Source organism: Bos javanicus, chromosome 6, assembly GCF_032452875.1.
Source record: "Bos javanicus breed banteng chromosome 6, ARS-OSU_banteng_1.0, whole genome shotgun sequence".
NCBI classification, from domain to species: Eukaryota; Metazoa; Chordata; class Mammalia; order Artiodactyla; family Bovidae; genus Bos; species Bos javanicus.
The window spans coordinates 105,118,003-105,134,773 of record NC_083873.1 but is presented as its reverse complement, the minus strand read 5'-3'; the positions used below and the strand labels follow the sequence as shown (position 1 = coordinate 105,134,773).

The window sequence follows — 16,771 nt, the reverse complement described above, 5'->3', positions numbered from 1 at the left end:
AATAGGGGACCCTCTATTTTTACAGATTAAAACACCGAGAACCAGAGTCTCCATCCATCTTAAAACCATGTATTGAGCACCTACTATGTCCAAGGCACTCTTCTGGATACCAAAGATATGCTAATCGATAAGACAGTAGATTTTTGTTACTTGTCAAAAAGTGAGCCGCAAAGACAGCACACCGTGCTCCTTGTATCATAGCACAAAGCCTGTGTTGCACACGTTCGTCCTCATGTGTGTTGTGCTTTACTTCGGTGCTTATCTGTGGGGTCACCTGGACAGTCAGGCGTTGGTAATAGACTGAAGAGGGTGCTGACTGGATTCCAAGGAAGGCCTTTGAGCTATTGCATGTAACTTGGAGTAGTAGTTAAGCGTGTGGGCTTTGGGCTTTCCCCGGTTTAAATCCCAACTCTGCCCTTATTGATAACCTATTATTATTAGCCACGTCGGTCCTCTCTAACTCTGGTCAGGTTATCTATTTGCTTTGTGACAAACTACCCTAAAACTTGGTAACTTAAAAACTGTTTTGTTTTATCTCACAGTTTTGTGAGTCAGAAATTCAGGCAGGGTTCTGCCGGTGGTTCTTCAGCCCTGCAGTGGTGTGGGTGGGGAATGGGGTTCAGCTGGCAGTGGGGCCGGTCTGGAGCCTTCAGCGTGACTTTGCTCTCATGTCTGGTCCCTTGGAAGGGATGACTGGAAGTCTGGGTTCAGCAGAGCCCTTCTCCTGCCCCATATACTGGCTCCAGCTGGGCGTCTTACAGGCCTGTTGGCAACGCAGGCCTTCTGGAGCCATCGTCCGGAAGATGGAAGGTGGGAGCTGTCGGCTCAAAGGCCTCGGCCCAGAAAAGAGCACAGCTGTACACCCTTCCTTTCACCTGTTCTGTTGATTGAAATAGAGGCTGCCCCAAGTCAAGGAGAGGAGACCTAGATCCCACCTCCCCTTGAGTCACGGATGTTGTGGCCATCTTTAATGTGCCATGTGCTTCATTGTCCTCATCTGTCTGTAAAGTGAGGCTAATGGTATGTGGTATCTCTCTTACAGCTATTCTGAGAACTGAATGAGTTAATATGTGTAGAGGGCTTAGAATAGTGCCTGACGTAAAGGAAACATTGGGTAAATACCATGATTATCCTTATGAGGTATGTGATACATTATGATTTGTGGCGGTTATTTGTAAGACACATAAGAAATGTAAGATGCAAATTCTCTTTCTGGAGCTTTTTATAATCTTATTTGGGAAGGTACAGGATGGATATCATGAAGCAGTTAGAGAACTATGCTAAGTAACATAAAAATAGTTACAGTTTTTATAGTCAAATTGTGGGATGTTTCATAACTTTCCTTGTCACTTCTGTATAGCCAGAGAATGTCTGATGTAGATTCAGGATATTAAATGCTGTATCTTAGCATTTAAGTCTTTGGAGGAAAGTTCTGTGTTGTGTTTCTCCTGTCCCTTTTCTCATGGGCATAGGAGCATGGACTTCAGGGTTTAGGAACCAGGATTTAAGTCCTGGCTTTGGAATATAACAGTTTTCTTATCATGGCCACGTTACTTTAACTCCTCGTTTCTTAATTTCCTTGCTTGTAAAATGGTGATCAAAGGGTTCTTCTAGCATTATTTGAGTTAATGGCTGGAATGTTCCTAGCACAGTGCCCAGTCTATATTAGTCAGTAAATGATAGCTAATAATAATAATAAACCAAGATGGCTTTTCTTTTCAGGCAACCATTGGGGCAAGGGTAGGTAACCGGTCACTCAGTCATTTGGACATTCAGCACCCTTGAGGATTCGGCACTGTGGACCGCGCCGTGCCATCTGACATAATGCTCGCCTTTCTGCGTTCGTGTTGCACAGGAAGTCATGACAGTGAAGCACAGATCAGTCAGTCGGTTTGGGTGCCCTTTCGTGTCCGGTCATAGCATCAAGGATCACTGCTTATCAGCGTCCTTTGTCCTAGGTCTCCTGGATGGTGGAGCATGGACCCAGTTGCCGCCCACAGCTGCCACCTTCTCCAGCAGCTGCACGAGCAGCGGATTCAAGGCCTGCTCTGCGACTGTATGTTGGTGGTGAAAGGAGTCTGCTTTAAAGCTCATAAGAACGTTCTAGCAGCTTTCAGCCAGTACTTTAGGTACGTGCTTTAGACTGTTCTAATTGTACAGAGAGAAAGCTTTTCTGGAATGGAATTCTTTTGTCTAAATTTTATTTTCTCCTCAATTTCATTCTCCTTATCTTTTGTAGCACATTGTGGGCTTTTTCGTTTTTGTATTTAGAGTAACCTGAGCAGAAGATCCCCTGGAGGAGGAAATGGCAACCCACTCAAGTATTCTTGCCTGGAGACTCCCATGGACAGAGGAGCCTGGTGGGCTGCAGTCTATGGGGTCACAAAGAGTCGGACACAACTGAAGCGACTGAGCACACATGAGAAGAAGAGTCTTTTTAACTAAAATATATTTAGGGCCATGAAAGTAACTTGGCACTTTGTCTTTGATTTTTGAGTTGTAATTAATATCAGGCTTCTGTATACATTTCTTGTCCTTTCCAGGTAAAAAGATTGAGGAATAGAGTTTCTGATAAGAACATTTCTGTAATAAGAAATCTGAGAGGGGAAAACATCCTATTTGCCTTTTTTTTTTTAATTAAAACATTTTCTTTTTTTTCACATTTTTACCATTCTAAGAAAACAGATTTGAACTCAATTTACTTATCCCTATAATTGTTTTTGCCTCAATGAAAAATTTACTTATAAACAATAAGATCAAGCAATAGTATTTCATTTAAGTATTCTACACACATTTTCTGGTTAACTGGAATAGTCTGTCCTGAAGCACTTTTTCAGGACTGCCTTGTAGCTCTAAAGGTAAAGAATCTGCCTGCGATGCAGGAGACCAGGGTTCGATCTCTGGGTCGAGAAGATCCTCTGGAGAAGGGAATGGCAACCCACTCCAGTATTCTTGTCTGGAGAATCCCATGGACAGAGAAGCCTGGCAGGCTACAGTCTGTGGGGTTGCAAGAGTCGGACACGACTGAGCGACTAACACACACACACACAAGCACTTTTTCAGAACTTTTCCCCCTTAAATATATACTGTTTTACTACTCTAGTAAATGATACATGGAACAGTATTTACTCTTTCCTTGATAATCCTGAATCATCAAATTAAGTCTCAGCTGTCATATGTGCTGCAAGTCATATTCTAGTGGATTGACTCCCTGAGGCAGCATTCTGCCCATGTGCAAAATGGTCCCCTGCTTGGGCTTTGCCTGTTTCTTCTGTCTTTCCAGGACAGTTAGGTCTATATGTTATGATACATTGGCTAGTTTATTTGATAAAATGTCTTTAACAAACTTACAGGACAACTTACCTGACTCAGTATTTTTACAGGAGACAAATTCATTCACCTGTGAACCTGACTTAGGCCCAGAACAAAGGGCCTGGGCCTTATGGTGCCTTTTCCCTGCATTAACTTACAGGGCTCTCTCACTGCTGGTTTATGGACCATTGGGTTGCTGAGAAGCATCAAATACCAAGATCAGTCAGATTGACCGAGACGGAAAGTAGAAGGGTGGTTGCCAGGGGCTGAGGGGCTGGGGATAATGGGGGTTATTGTTCAATGGATAGAGTTGCTGTTTGGGATGATGAAAAGGTTCTGGAACTGGGTAGTGGTGGTGGTTACACAACAATGCGAATGCACACAGTGCCACTGAATTTATCATATGAACCACATAGCCAGCTGTTTGACATTTTGTGTATTCGGCCATGATTAACAAATTAAAAACCTTTTTTAAAAGAGTCTGTATCTGAACTGTATCTAGAGTTGGTTTATTATAGCTATTTTCATTTTCAGATGTTTTTAAGACACTTAAGATACAAAAGTATTTTTGTATGTGTTTTATGGTTTGAGGTAGTTAATTTTCAGACTAAACATGAAATATTGAAAAGTGTGTTCTTTAGTTTTCTGTAATCTGTATGCAATGAATAATGCATATGTATAATTACATTTTGGGAAAAAAAAGAACAATGAGTATATTTTTAAATCTTATGTTGAGATTTCCTTGGAAGTTTGGATATTCAGCTTATGAATTCAATTAATCCAAATTGCTTTATTGAATAGCTTGCAAAAACTTCTTAAAGGATTGAAGCATATTTAATTTTTTTTTTTTTGCTTTTAAAAAGGACATGTTTTATTTTGAGTGATTAGAAAAATACTGAAAAACATTGAGAATCAATAATATCACAAACACACCTAGATCTTGACTCGGAATTGACAGACTTGACATTTTTCACTGTGGTAAGAACGCCTAACACATGTTTAAGTGTGCGGCACAGTGCTGTTAACTACAGGTGCTGTGTTGCGTAGCAGATCTGGCACTTATTCACGTCGCATAGCAACTGTTAGCTTTTTTCTATTTATTCATTTTAATTGGAGGATAGTTACTTCACAGTAATGTGATGGCCTCTGCCATACATCAGCATAAATCGTCCATAGGCATACATGTGTCCCCTCCCTCCTGAACCCCACCTCCCTCCTCCCTCCCCACCTCATCCCTCTAGATTGTCACGGAGCACCAACTTTGAGTTCCCTACGTCACACATCAAACTCCCACTGGCTATCTGTTTTTACATATGGGGGTGTATATGTTTCAATGCTGTTCTCCCAAATCGTCCCGCCCTCTCCTTCTCCCACTGTGTCCCAAAGTCTCTTCTTTGTGTCTGCGTCTCCTTTGCTGCCCTGCACATAGCATCATTGATACTATCTTTCTAGATTCCATATAATGGATTAATACATGATATTTGTCTTTCTCTTTTTGACTGACTTCACTCTGTATAATAGGCTCTAGGTTCACCCACCTCATTAGAATGGACTCAAATGCATTTCTTTTCATAGCTGAGTAATAGTCTACCGTGTATGTGTACCACACTTCTTTATCCATTCATCTGCCAGTGGACATCTAGGTTGCTTCCATGTCCTGTGCTGTGCTAAGTTGCTTTAGTTGTGTCTGACTCCATGCGACCCTATGGACTGTAGCCTGCCAGTCTCCTCTGTCCATGGGATTCTCTAGGCAAGAATACTGGAGTGGGTTGCCATTTCCTCCTCCAGGGGATCTTCCCAACCCAGGGATCAAACCTGCGTCTCCTGCATTATGGGCAGGTTCTTTACTAGCACCACCTGGGAAGCCCTGCTTCCAGGTCCGAGCTATTGCAGATAGAAGTGTGAAAGTGTCAGTCACTCAGTTATGTCTGACTCTGCGACCCCATGGACTGTAGCCCACCAGGCTCCTCTGTCCGTGGAATTCTCAAAAGCATACTTAATTTTTAATCTTAGCATTTATCAAAGGATAGTCATTTTGAACATTAGCATGCATATTACTTAAAAGAAAAAGCTATCAGAATGTATGGTTTGTTAACCCTGTAAGCAGATATCCTTTCTTTTATCAGGAGCCTCTTTCAGAACTCTTCAGGCCAGAAGAATGATGTTTTTCATTTGGATATTAAGAATGTGAGTGGCATCGGGCAGATCCTGGACTTCATGTACACGTCACATCTGGATCTTAACCAGGACAACATACAAGTCATGCTGGACACGGCCCAGTGTTTGCAGGTTCAGAACGTCCTCAGTCTGTGTCACACCTTTTTGAAGTCAGCCAACGTTGACCAGCCTCCAGGCCTGCCCTGTCACGGCACTTTCTCCCTGCAGAGCACCCTGACTCCCGACACGAACTGTGTCCTCAGTGAAAACTACCCACCTCACTTGCTGCCGGAGTGCTCTGTGGGCGCCCAGCAGGGTAGGGCCGTGGACGGGTCACTCTCGCACGCCCCACCCTCAGTCGGCCTTCATCCGCCCACAGCCGAAACCTCCAAACAAGCCCCCGACCCGTTCGATGGCAGCTGCACAGAACTGCCTTTCAAACAGCCCAATTGTTACTATAAGCTCAGAAACTTGTACAGTAAGCAGTACTATAAACATGCCAGCTGTCCCAGTCATGAGCGAGTGACCGAGCAGCCTTTCACCTTCAGCGCCTCCGCAGACCTTCACGCCGAGGATCACCGGCCCTATGCGGTCGGCCACACCGAATGTGTCCTGGAGTCCTCCCAGCACCTGCCTTCCAACTTCCTGGCCCAGCCTTTGGGTGAAAATGCCCCAGACCCCGCGTCCGACCACGCCGGCCAACAGCCTACCCGGCAGATGAGGCTCAAGAAGGCCATTCACCTTAAGAAGCTCAACTTGCTAAAGTCACAGAAATCTGCAGAACAAACCTCTGAACCAAAACCCGATGACAGTTTAACCACGAGGCTAGAAGCTGCCCGGGAACACGGTGTGGAGAAAGTGAACAGCCCCAGCGCCGAAGAAAAGGAAAGCGAGGAACTCAGCAGTTCTGAGAACTTTAATGGCGTGAGTGAGACAGAGAGGCCCGAAGACCCCGCGGCCCTGGAAGACCAGACCCAGTTGCCGCAGTCCCAGAGACAGTACGCGTGCGAATTGTGCGGGAAACCTTTTAAACACCCCAGCAATTTGGAGCTACACAGACGGTCTCATACAGGTACACTGATTTGGTCCCTGCAGGCAGAAGGAAAGGAAATAATACCAGACGATCAGACACCACTGCCTGCTTCCGTTTTTGTAAGAAGTTTTGCTATTGCTTGATGATGTCATTGATATTTACCCCCAAAATCAAAGAGTGTTCGCTATCTTCTGCCTCGTGTTTTTGGTGATGTCTTTTAAAGAATAATCTTAAGTTAGTAAAAGCTTTCATAGAGCCATTTTAAAAACATGGTGCACTTTTCATCTTTTAATTGTGGTTTTCTTTGAGAAGATTTCCATCTCAAAGTATGGCAGATTCTTTTGATTCACTCAGATTTTCAAATTAATTCTAAAACAGATAAGCAATATTTAGTTCTTTCTTTAGAATTAGATTTTTTTTTTTTTTTAAGCATGATGTTGGTTAATTCAGACCAAAGTAGTTTAGTTTGAGTAATTCTGAAAGCTTTGAAAAGTAATTTGAATGTCCAATTTTTTTGTTTGTTTTTAATGTGTTTTTTAAAATTTATTTATTTTTAATTGAAGGAGAATTGCTTTACAATATTGGTTTCATTTCTGCCATACATCAACATGACTTAGCCATAGGTGTACACGTCCCCTCCCTCTTTGAATGTCAGATTTTAAAAATTGTGATTTGGGAGGCAGGAGGTAAACTTTTGAAACAGGATCAGCTTTAACCATTTGGTATTTTCAAGTGAAAAATTCTTCCATTTGAACACTGAATTTTCAGAGTTCTGTTACCTTAGCTTATACCTCTTCCCCATTCCAAAATATTTATTTTTTCCAAAGCTTTTGAAAAAGTGCTAAACAATATTTATACAGTATGTAATATAATACGTGTATATTACTTTCTTTCTTGTACTTAAGCCTAATGACCCTAGTACACACTTTATTGGCAGTTATCTTCGAGGTATGAGAAGGAGTATGTTCTGGAGGCTTCTAAAGTAACTGCTTTCAAGGTGCTTGTGTGATTGTGACTATTGGTGTAATGTCCTGTTATCACTCCTGATTCCCCATTTGCTTAGGTGTTCACTTCCTTATTGCATTGTTGAGACTGAATTAATATTTATGAAAGCCTTCTATAAATTTTGTTGTATTTGAATATAAAACACTATCGTTATTTTTACTTGTTGCTCGAAATTATCCCATACAAAGACAGTCCATTGACTAAATTTTGCCCTGAAAAAGCTTAATTTAGATCATTCTGTAATTTTCTGGAGCCTAAAGATCAGTATAATTTTTATTTGAGAAACTTACTTGTTTTAGCTTTAAAGGAAACAAGAATTATTTTTATTCTGCAAGAACGTCTTTGGATAATAGCCGTCAGACAGTTCTGTGGCACAGTTGCTTCCTGGGACATAAACAGATCGAGAAGGGCAGCAGTTCTCAAAGCATGGTTTGGGGAAGCCTTTCAGGGGTCAATGAGGCCAGAACTATTTGTATCCTCATGTAGGATGCTCCTCCTTCCCTCCTGCTCCCCCAACAAGTGTACAGTGCTCAGTCCCTCAGTCGTGTCCGACTCCTTGTGGCCCCACGGACTGTCTCTCTCCAGGCTCCTCTGCCCCTGGAATTTTCCAGGCAAGAAGACTGGAGCAGGGTGCCGTTTCCTCCTTCAGAGCAAGTGTACGGTGGAGTCGGCTCAAGGCTGCAGGATGTGGGATGAGGGCTTCACCTGCTGGCCAATGAAAAATGTCTAGCCGTTCCTTTAAATAATCATTCCGTTTTGATTTCTAATACAGACTGTACCGTCAGATATGGCCCACGTAAGGAAAAGCTCTTTTTAGGGTCCTCAACTGTTAAGAGTGTGAAGGGGTCCTGAGAGCAAAAAGTGTGAGAACCACTGGTGAAGGGTTATTAACCCTGGTCACCTGAGACTCTTAGGAACTAGTAACCTCTTTTTTCAGACTCTCGTACTCATAGTGGGGGCTTTAATGTAACATTATCTGTTATCTCCCTTATCTTCAGACATAAATGTAGTTCAAAATGCCGTATCCATGTGATTATAATTACAGTTAGCCTTGAACAACGCGAGGCTTAGGGATGCTGACCATCTGAGCAGTCAGGTCCTGGTATAACTTATAGTTGGTCCTCCATGTACCCGTCCCTGCACATCTGCAGATTCAGCCAACCTCCATGATGTACTACTGTAATACTTACTATTGTAAAAAACCCATGTGTGTGTGGACTTGCACAGTTAAAACCTTGCGCTTCAAGGGTCACCAGTACTTGTGGTCAGGAGCTCCCCACTCGTCCTTGGGGAAGCCATTAAACAGTTTGAGGATAAGATCAAAAGTCCTTTAGCAGAAGTCCAGAAAGCTAGCCAACTCCAGCAACACAATAGGAGGGGAAACATTATTTTTTAGAAGGGATCTTAATGAAAGCACTTGATTTGAGGGGAATGGGGAAAGTGAAAGGTTCTTGGCCTTCATGGGGTCTGTTTGTTTATTAGGGTTCTATAGGTTAAAGGCAGTACCTGAAGTATGTCTTTAAACAGACCATTTTCTGGAGACTGTCTTCAGAACCGTTGTGGTTTCTTTGTAGTAGAGTTCCATTCTCTACATCTGTTCTGTCCCAAAATGTGATCATTCAAAGTTGCTGAAATCAGAGGGGCCAAGCAGTCAGCAAGGGAACACGTCCCATGGTGGAATCTTCTTTTCCCCTGTTGGCACGTTTCAACCAAGGCTAAAAGGCAGTGGGGAGGGGCTTTTTCCCAGCACATGCTCAGGAGGTCCTGCTCAGGAGTCCCCCTGGTTCTGTTAGGACTCACCTGTGGTCAGTGCAGGAACCAGGCTAAAAGATGGGTTTGTGCTGTTCAGCAAGAAAACTCACATTTGATTTTCGACTGAAGGGGAAATCTGTGTCCAAAGCCCCAGTATACTTTTGAGTGCAGATAAATATGTTTGATTTCAATACGGGTTTAAATTTGAAGAACCTTTTTTTTTTTTTTTTTAAAGAGAGAAGTAAATATAGATTGGGACTTCCCAGGTGGCTCAGTGGTAAAGAATCCGCCTACCAATGCAGGAGACTCGGGTTTGATCAGGAAGATCCCCTGGAGGAGGAAATGGCAACCCCTTCAGTATTCTTGCTGGAAAATCCCATGGACAGAGGAGCCTGGCGGGGTACAGTCCATGGGGTCAGAGAGTCAGACGTGACTGAGCACACACACACACGCAGATATAGATCTCACTTTTATCATCTCTGCCTGTATCTGAGGGTGAGAGAGATGGTGAGGACAGAGGCTCCCCATGTTCGTACCCTGATGATGAAGTATGTTATGCTGTTTTGAATGGTGGGACACAGAAGGCAGTTTAAACATTGTAAGTGGAAAACTGTCGTGCAGGTATTACTAATGATTTTACCCGCTGTTGTTTTCTTTTGTTTTAGGTGAGAAACCTTTTGAATGTAACATTTGTGGGAAACACTTCTCTCAGGTGGGAATACTTTTATTTATTGTTAATAATCAAAAACCTGAAAACCAGTGTTTATTTTTATTACAGATGAGACATAATTTTGGAACTTGTGAGAGAAGACTCTGATGATATCTGTAACTTAAAAGACTTCAGACTAAATCAGGAGAAAATAATTTTCAAGAAAAAAAATTTCTAGCTCATTGTGGGGGGTACCATTCTTTATAAACATAACTGTGAACTCTCACAATACCTTTTCCCTCATTAACGATGGGTCTAATCCGAATATATTTCTTCTCTTCCTGTGCATGATATAAACCATATTGAGCACCACTTGAGGGCTGCGGGATTCCTAGGAGGCTCAGTGGTAAAGAATCCGCCTGCAGTATGGGAGACAAGGGTTTGATCCTTGGGTGGGTAAGATTCCCCTGGAGAAGGAAATGGCAACCCAGTATTCTTGCCTGGAGAATCTCGTGGACAGAGGAGCCTGGCGAGATACACTCCGTGGGGTCGCAAAGAGTCTGAACAACTGAACACACACATGGGGGCTGCAGTTTATGCCAGGCTGGACCCAAGACAGATGCCTTCTTACTCTTATTGGGGTTGTAGGTGTTAGGGTGTTGGAGAAGAGACCACACACTTGGCATTCCCTGCCTTTGCACACGTCCTCTCACTTGGCCAGTATGTGTTGTGTCCTCCTGTAGGCTCTGTACTGACCTGGGCGCCAGACAGAGAGAGCGAAGGTTTCGGAGGAAATTCTGAACGCAGTAGAATGGCTGTGGGAACCTGCTTATCCTTCTGTGACAGAAGGTTGCTGTTCCCAGAAGCTGCTCGCAAGGCCCAGTGCCCAGAGGAAACAGTTCACAACCGTTTCTACACTCGCATGGTAATCATGGAGTAAGAGCATGTACAGATGCTCCTTGACTGGGGAAGGACCCTGGGGCTGGGCCTTGGTGGAGGAGCTGGACCCCCTCACCCCGTGGAGCACGGGAACCGCAGGAGTGGCCCCAGCGCTGACACGTCCCCTTCTTCAGTCTCCCACATACCCAGACCTGCCGTCTGGCTGCTTTTCACTCTTCCTGCTGGCTGTGAGCCACAACTCACCATGCCCCAGTGTGTTCCGTGGCCTTATCAGTCCAGTCAGGGACTGTGCACCCCACCAAGCTTCTGCTGAGCTGAGTGGAGGGATTGCTGGTCTACCTGCCATGCACTCTAGCTGAGGCCGGTGCTGCTTCCAGCCAGCCTCCCCTGGAGGTCAGAACTTGGCCTCTAGAGCCAGACAGTGTGGATTTGGATCCAGCCTCTGGTTTTCTGCTTTGACCTTGGACAAGCTCCATGTTTGGCACTTTGGCTTCCTTATCTGTGAAGCAGGGGTGGGGGACCACTGACCCCTGTGGTGTGTGAGGAGTAAATGAGTTTATAAGACAGTCAGCTTCCCAGGTGGCTCCGTGGTATAGAATCTGCCTGCAAATGCAGGCAGAGGAGTGTCTGATCCCTGGGTTGAAAAGATCCCCTGGAGAAGGACAGGGCAACCCACTCCAGTATTCTTTCCTGGGAAATCCCATGGACAGAGAAGCCTGGTGGGCTACAGTCCATGGGATCACAAAGAGTCAGACACGACTGAGGTCGCAAAGAGTCAGACACAACTGAGCAACTAAAGATGTTCAGCATCACGCCTGGCCTGTGGTGAGTCCTCAGGACACATCAGTAGTCCCTCTCCTGTGGCCATTGCCTCTCATTTCTCTGTCCTCTCTGCTCTTACAGACCAGTCTTCCGAAGGCACACTCCCCCCCACTCCACGCCCCACCACTTTGATCTTTGCAGCTTTGCTGTAATGGGAAGCCGTAAAAAGTGGCTTAATGGCCATTAATAGTTAGCAATCACAACTTCTCTGGGTCTCATTTTTCTAATTCTTAGAATAGAGATGATACCACCGCATGGGAATATTAGGAAGATTAAATGAAAAAAAAATGGACGTGAAAGTCCTTTATACATTTACACTGTGGTAACAGTTTAGGTTCTATCCTTTTCTTGCTTGGAATCCCATGGGTTTTCACTGTTAGCCAAATAAAGTGAAACCAGACATTGAGGCATTGAGTCTGCCTTCAGCCTTCTCTCTTGGAGTTAATGCCGGGGCTCACCCTCAGAGATTCTGATGCTGCTGGTTGGGGCTGGGGCTTCAGTGTTGGCGCGTTTGAGTACAGTGGTTTTGATAGCACCCTGTCCTCTGCTTCAGACCTGTCCTACACGTTCCTCTCGAGTCCCACCAAGGGCAGCCGTGTCTGATAGACGCTACAGAAATCCTCTTCTATATCGGTGTCTGTGTTTTTATCAGACTTTTATAAACATCAAGGTTTTTTTTTAATGAACATAACCATATATTTATGGTTTTTAGATGTATATCGCTGTTTTACCTCCTAATGATGAAGTTTTTGTGAATAAGGACTCTTTCAACAAATATTTATTAAAAACCTACAATGTCTGAGGAGCTCTGCCTGCGCTGGGGCACAAAGATGAATAAGGCTTCAAGGAGCTTTGTGTTTAGAGGAAGAAACAGGTGCATAAAGTGGTAAAGCACAATGAAACGGTGGAACTTCCATGGCTGTTTTACAGGGAACAGTTTGGGTGAAGAGGGGAGTGGTCGTTCCTACCTGAAAGTTGTGATGTTTGGGTGGGTGAGGTCATGGGATGTGTCCCTGGGGCAGGGCCCTGAAGATGGGAGGCCTTGATGGGCCTGAGGCTCTGGCGTTCCAGGCGGAGGGAGCAATGGCGGTGTTTACACTTTAGTAACCTGTCCTTCATTTCTGAAATGAACTGGAATACATGTGGTTACAGTGGACTGGAAATACCCTCCGTTCTGGAAGATTCAGAAATCAGAAAGCAGACCTACCAATAAGAATTAACTTTTTATTCATTGTAGTATTTAATAGGGTTGGTTAGTCTTTAAAAAAAATTAAATTAGCCACAACCTTAATAATGAGTCAGCAAACAGTTTACCTCAGCTTTGGGAAAGCTGTAATAAGCCTAGATTGTGACAGCCGGCTCTGCGTGTATTAATGCAATTTCGGACTCGGCCCTTGCCCGGATGACAGCAAGTGAGAGTCATGCAGGAGCTGACAGTATGCACGAGGCCCCATTTGGAGCCACGTGTCTCCCGTGTGCAGGAGAACCCGGCTGTTCAGTGCAAACAGAGGAGAAATCTAAGACCATGGCAGGTCGGGAATACCTGTCACAAGAAAAACAGGCAAAGGGAAACCCGGTGTGTTCAGCTGTCTTGGGGGAGAGGAGTGGAGTTGCCTCGCCTCTCCAGTGAAGCAGAATAGAGACCCTGAATAGCTGCTGCAGAAGGACGGGTTCTGAGAGGTTCAGTACCCTCCCTGCGTCTCCTTTGTCCAGGGTGTGATTGACAGGGCACTGCATCCCTAGGAGGCTGCTTACACATGTTCCAGGGTGCTGATGCGGCCCCATGCCAGAGGTCGCAAAGCTGCATCCCATCTGTGGTGAATGTGCCAGAAATAATACTTCAGTGAACCTAAATTATTCTTCAACTCTGAGGTGGTATTTCCCACACTTTTGATGTTAAATGTCCTTTTATCAATGGAGTAATCATTGTTCCTTAGGTGATAGCCTTATGTTAATCTCCAGATTTTTTTTTTTCCTGTTTTATAGTCTTAAAACTTCTCAAGATGACTTTTAAGATCTGAGTTCTCTTTTGTCTCTAAAGTTTCACAGTTCCCTATTCTGTACAGAAACAGTCACCCACCACTAGAAGAGTACTCTGCCTAAGAACATGTGTTTGATCATGATTAAATGCTGAGGTTCAGGTGCCTATTGGAAGGAGTTTGTTTTTTAAATTATTCAACAAACCAGGTGTTAACTTCTTTTCTGCAGCAGAGTTTTTGAGTTCTGACAACTCCATCCTAAACTAAAGTGGTGTCCACTTAGAAAGGGTAGAATTCCTTTTTTGCTAATATTTTTCAGCCCAACAGCTGAGTCCACAGACAAAGTCGAATTGGGGAGTGTTCCGTCCCAGCTGTAGGGGCCATGGCTGCTCCCCTCCCAGGGCCTCTCTTTACCTCCTGGAGCTGGTGAATTACACTTTATGAGGACATTATGAGGACTCTCTGAAAGTCAGTTTGTAACTGGTGAGCCAAGTGTTCCACTCATAGTAAACTGTTAACAAAGGAGACCTACTGGTATTTACCACTTGCTGGAGTTTTCATGGATCCAGCAGTATATAGATAATTTCTAAGATGTTGTCTGTGTACTTAGCATATAATTAGTAACCTGGTGGCTCAGTGGTAGAGAATCCACCTGCAATGCAAGAGCCTAGTGTTCAATTCCTGAGTCAGGAAGAAATTCCTGAAGGAGGGCATGGCAACCCACTCCAGTATTCTTGCCTGGAGAATCCCATGGAGAGAGGAGCCTGGCAGGCTACAGTTCATAGGATCACAAAGAGTCGGACATGACTGAAGTGACTTAGCATGCAAGTACGCAGAGCATAGCAAAATTTACTAAAAATAAAGATTTTTGACTAAAGGGCAAATAATCAGGGCCCCAATTTGCTATGTAATTTGGTATACATTATCTGAATGCATGATTGAATTTTTTTTGCCTGAATCTTTCCATTATTTAATCTACTTTTATGCCATTTATCAGACTAATATATGCTTCTTTATCAGGGGGAACGATAATTATTTTCATTATACACTTTCAGTATTAAATAGCTAAGAAAACATCTTAAAGTTTGTTTTACTATTGTTTACTGTAATATTTAAGCTTCCCTTGTAACTCAGTCGGTAAAGAATCTGCTTGTAACCCGGGAGACCTGGGTTCGATTCCTGGGTTGGGACGATCCCTGGAGAAGGAAATGGCAACCCACTCCAGTATTCTTGTCTGGAGAATTCCATGGACAGATGAGCCTGGTAGGCTACAGTCCATAGGGTCCCAAGAGTCAGACACAACTTAGCTACTCAACCACCACCACTGTAATGTTAAGTAGAAGACTATTCAGTTTTATTTACTTTGAAAACAAGTAATTGTTAAGCTGTATTTAAAAAGGAAAGATGCACCATTGCTAAGAATTGAATCCGAATGTATTTCAACCATAATACATGGTTTATATAAGAACTTGAAACCAAGGATCTAATTAAACTATTGAGCAGATGGTGCCATACAAATTGTTATTTAAATGACCAACTTTTCTGAAAGTTGGAAGTGACTGATTTAAAATGTGTGTTATCTTAAATCCAGTGAGCCGTTTCCTGGATAGCACAGTCCCTGGCATACTGAGAATTCAGCCCAAGCTAGCTTATTCACAGAAGCTTGCAGGCCCTCATGGAAGACAAGAGTTTAAGCTCAGATCAACCAACGTTAATTTCTGGCCTACTGTGTAACCAGAGCAACTGATTTATTTATCTGAATCTCAATTGTACACCTAGAAAACGGAGACAATATACCAGTTTCTAAGGGTAATTTGTTATGTGTGAGTAGACCAAATGTCTGTTGCTGTTGACATTTGCTGTTTTATTGTTATTAATAGTCATTCAGTTAAAAGCTAGTTATTTCCCATTGTTTTGCCAAATACTTTCTCTTTGGTTACCTAAAATAAACCAGCTTTTTTCCCTTAAGCCATATTTATCATATTTTGAAATATAGTATCTAACTCAGTGGTTTCAGAATCTGATAGACCTAAAGAATCTTCTGTCACATAACATAAAATCCACAGTTTTCTTTATACTTTCAGTCCTATAACCATGAACTGTCTTTGAATTTCATCTAAAATACAGTTTAAGCCAGCCACTCGTGCCTTCTGAGGTGGCCCACAATGTCTGTGTGTTTCTCTCTAAATAAATCCACTTCTTACCTGTCCAAAAAAAAAAAATTGGAAGCCAAATTTATGAGTTGGAGATTATTGCTCATTCTATTTTTGGCTTATTTTGTACGTAAGGCCTGCACATTATTACCCTGGATATCTTCGTCCTCCTCAGTGTTTTTCATAGCAGAACACTATAAAAAATTAAGTCGGGAAGTGACAGATTGAGACTGTTAACGTACAGTACGGCGATGGAAGATTGTGTTTTCCAGTCCCAATTTGAAACTTTTGCCAGTAGCTTTTGTAATGTCAGGCCTTTGCAGGTTTAATTTCACTGTACTTTAGGCAATTTAGTGTTGATTTCCTGTTGATTAGCACATGGAAATCTATTTTGTGATCTCCATTTAAATCACTTACTCTTCGTAAAGCCCTGCTGTTTCAGAGATTAGAAACAGAAGGCCTGCAGCTGAAGGACCACCCTGCATCTCCTGATTCGCTTTTTTTGCACAGAAGTAAAAATGACCAACCTGTCAGTAAGAGCAACTGTACCACCAGAGGAAATACTTTTTGGAAATGTCTTACCTTCCTTATGAACAAAAGCATGTTTTTCAAGAAAAAACAATGAATACTGAAATGACCAAGTACAAGTACTACCTTTTTTCAAATGATGTTTGCATTGTAGGTGGTCGAGGTTAAAAAAAAACAACAAGAAATATAATACATCAACAGCTGTTCAAAATACAAGCTTAGCAACCCTAAAAGCAGCCCCCACAGAATGTTGGGCCCATTTTACAGGGACATGGTGGCCTGTACCCCTGATGAGGGATGGGCCAGGGGCTGGCATGGAGCCGAGCTGAAATCAGTCACCCCCTGTTCAGTTCATTGCCAGGCAGGGGCCGCTCCCAAATCAGAACCAGGCTGGGCCTCCATCTCCTTGCACGTGGCTGCTTCTGAGTCGTGCATCTGGGATCTTCACTGGGAAGTTGGACTGGAACCTGGCTAAATCTGT

At 43.4% G+C, this 16,771-nt stretch overlaps 1 protein-coding gene across 5 annotated transcripts in view; it reads left to right on the top strand.

Annotated features, from left to right (window-relative positions):
- ZBTB49 (zinc finger and BTB domain containing 49) overlaps positions 1-16,771 on the top strand; it is a 32,942-nt gene that overhangs the window by 3,027 nt on the left and 13,144 nt on the right. Inside the window, exons 1-4 of one of the 5 annotated variants that reach the window (XM_061420805.1) lie at positions 2,040-2,129; positions 2,272-2,466; positions 5,439-6,541; positions 9,925-9,971. In XM_061420805.1, coding sequence (XP_061276789.1) covers positions 5,530-6,541; positions 9,925-9,971 — 1,059 coding nt within the window. In that variant the 5' untranslated portion in view covers positions 2,040-2,129; positions 2,272-2,466; positions 5,439-5,529. Of the gene's footprint in view, positions 1-1,958; positions 2,130-2,239; positions 2,544-5,438; positions 6,542-9,924; positions 9,972-16,771 lie in introns of those variants that run through there. The other 4 variants (XM_061420802.1, XM_061420803.1, XM_061420801.1 and 1 more) reach the window with 4 other exon arrangements.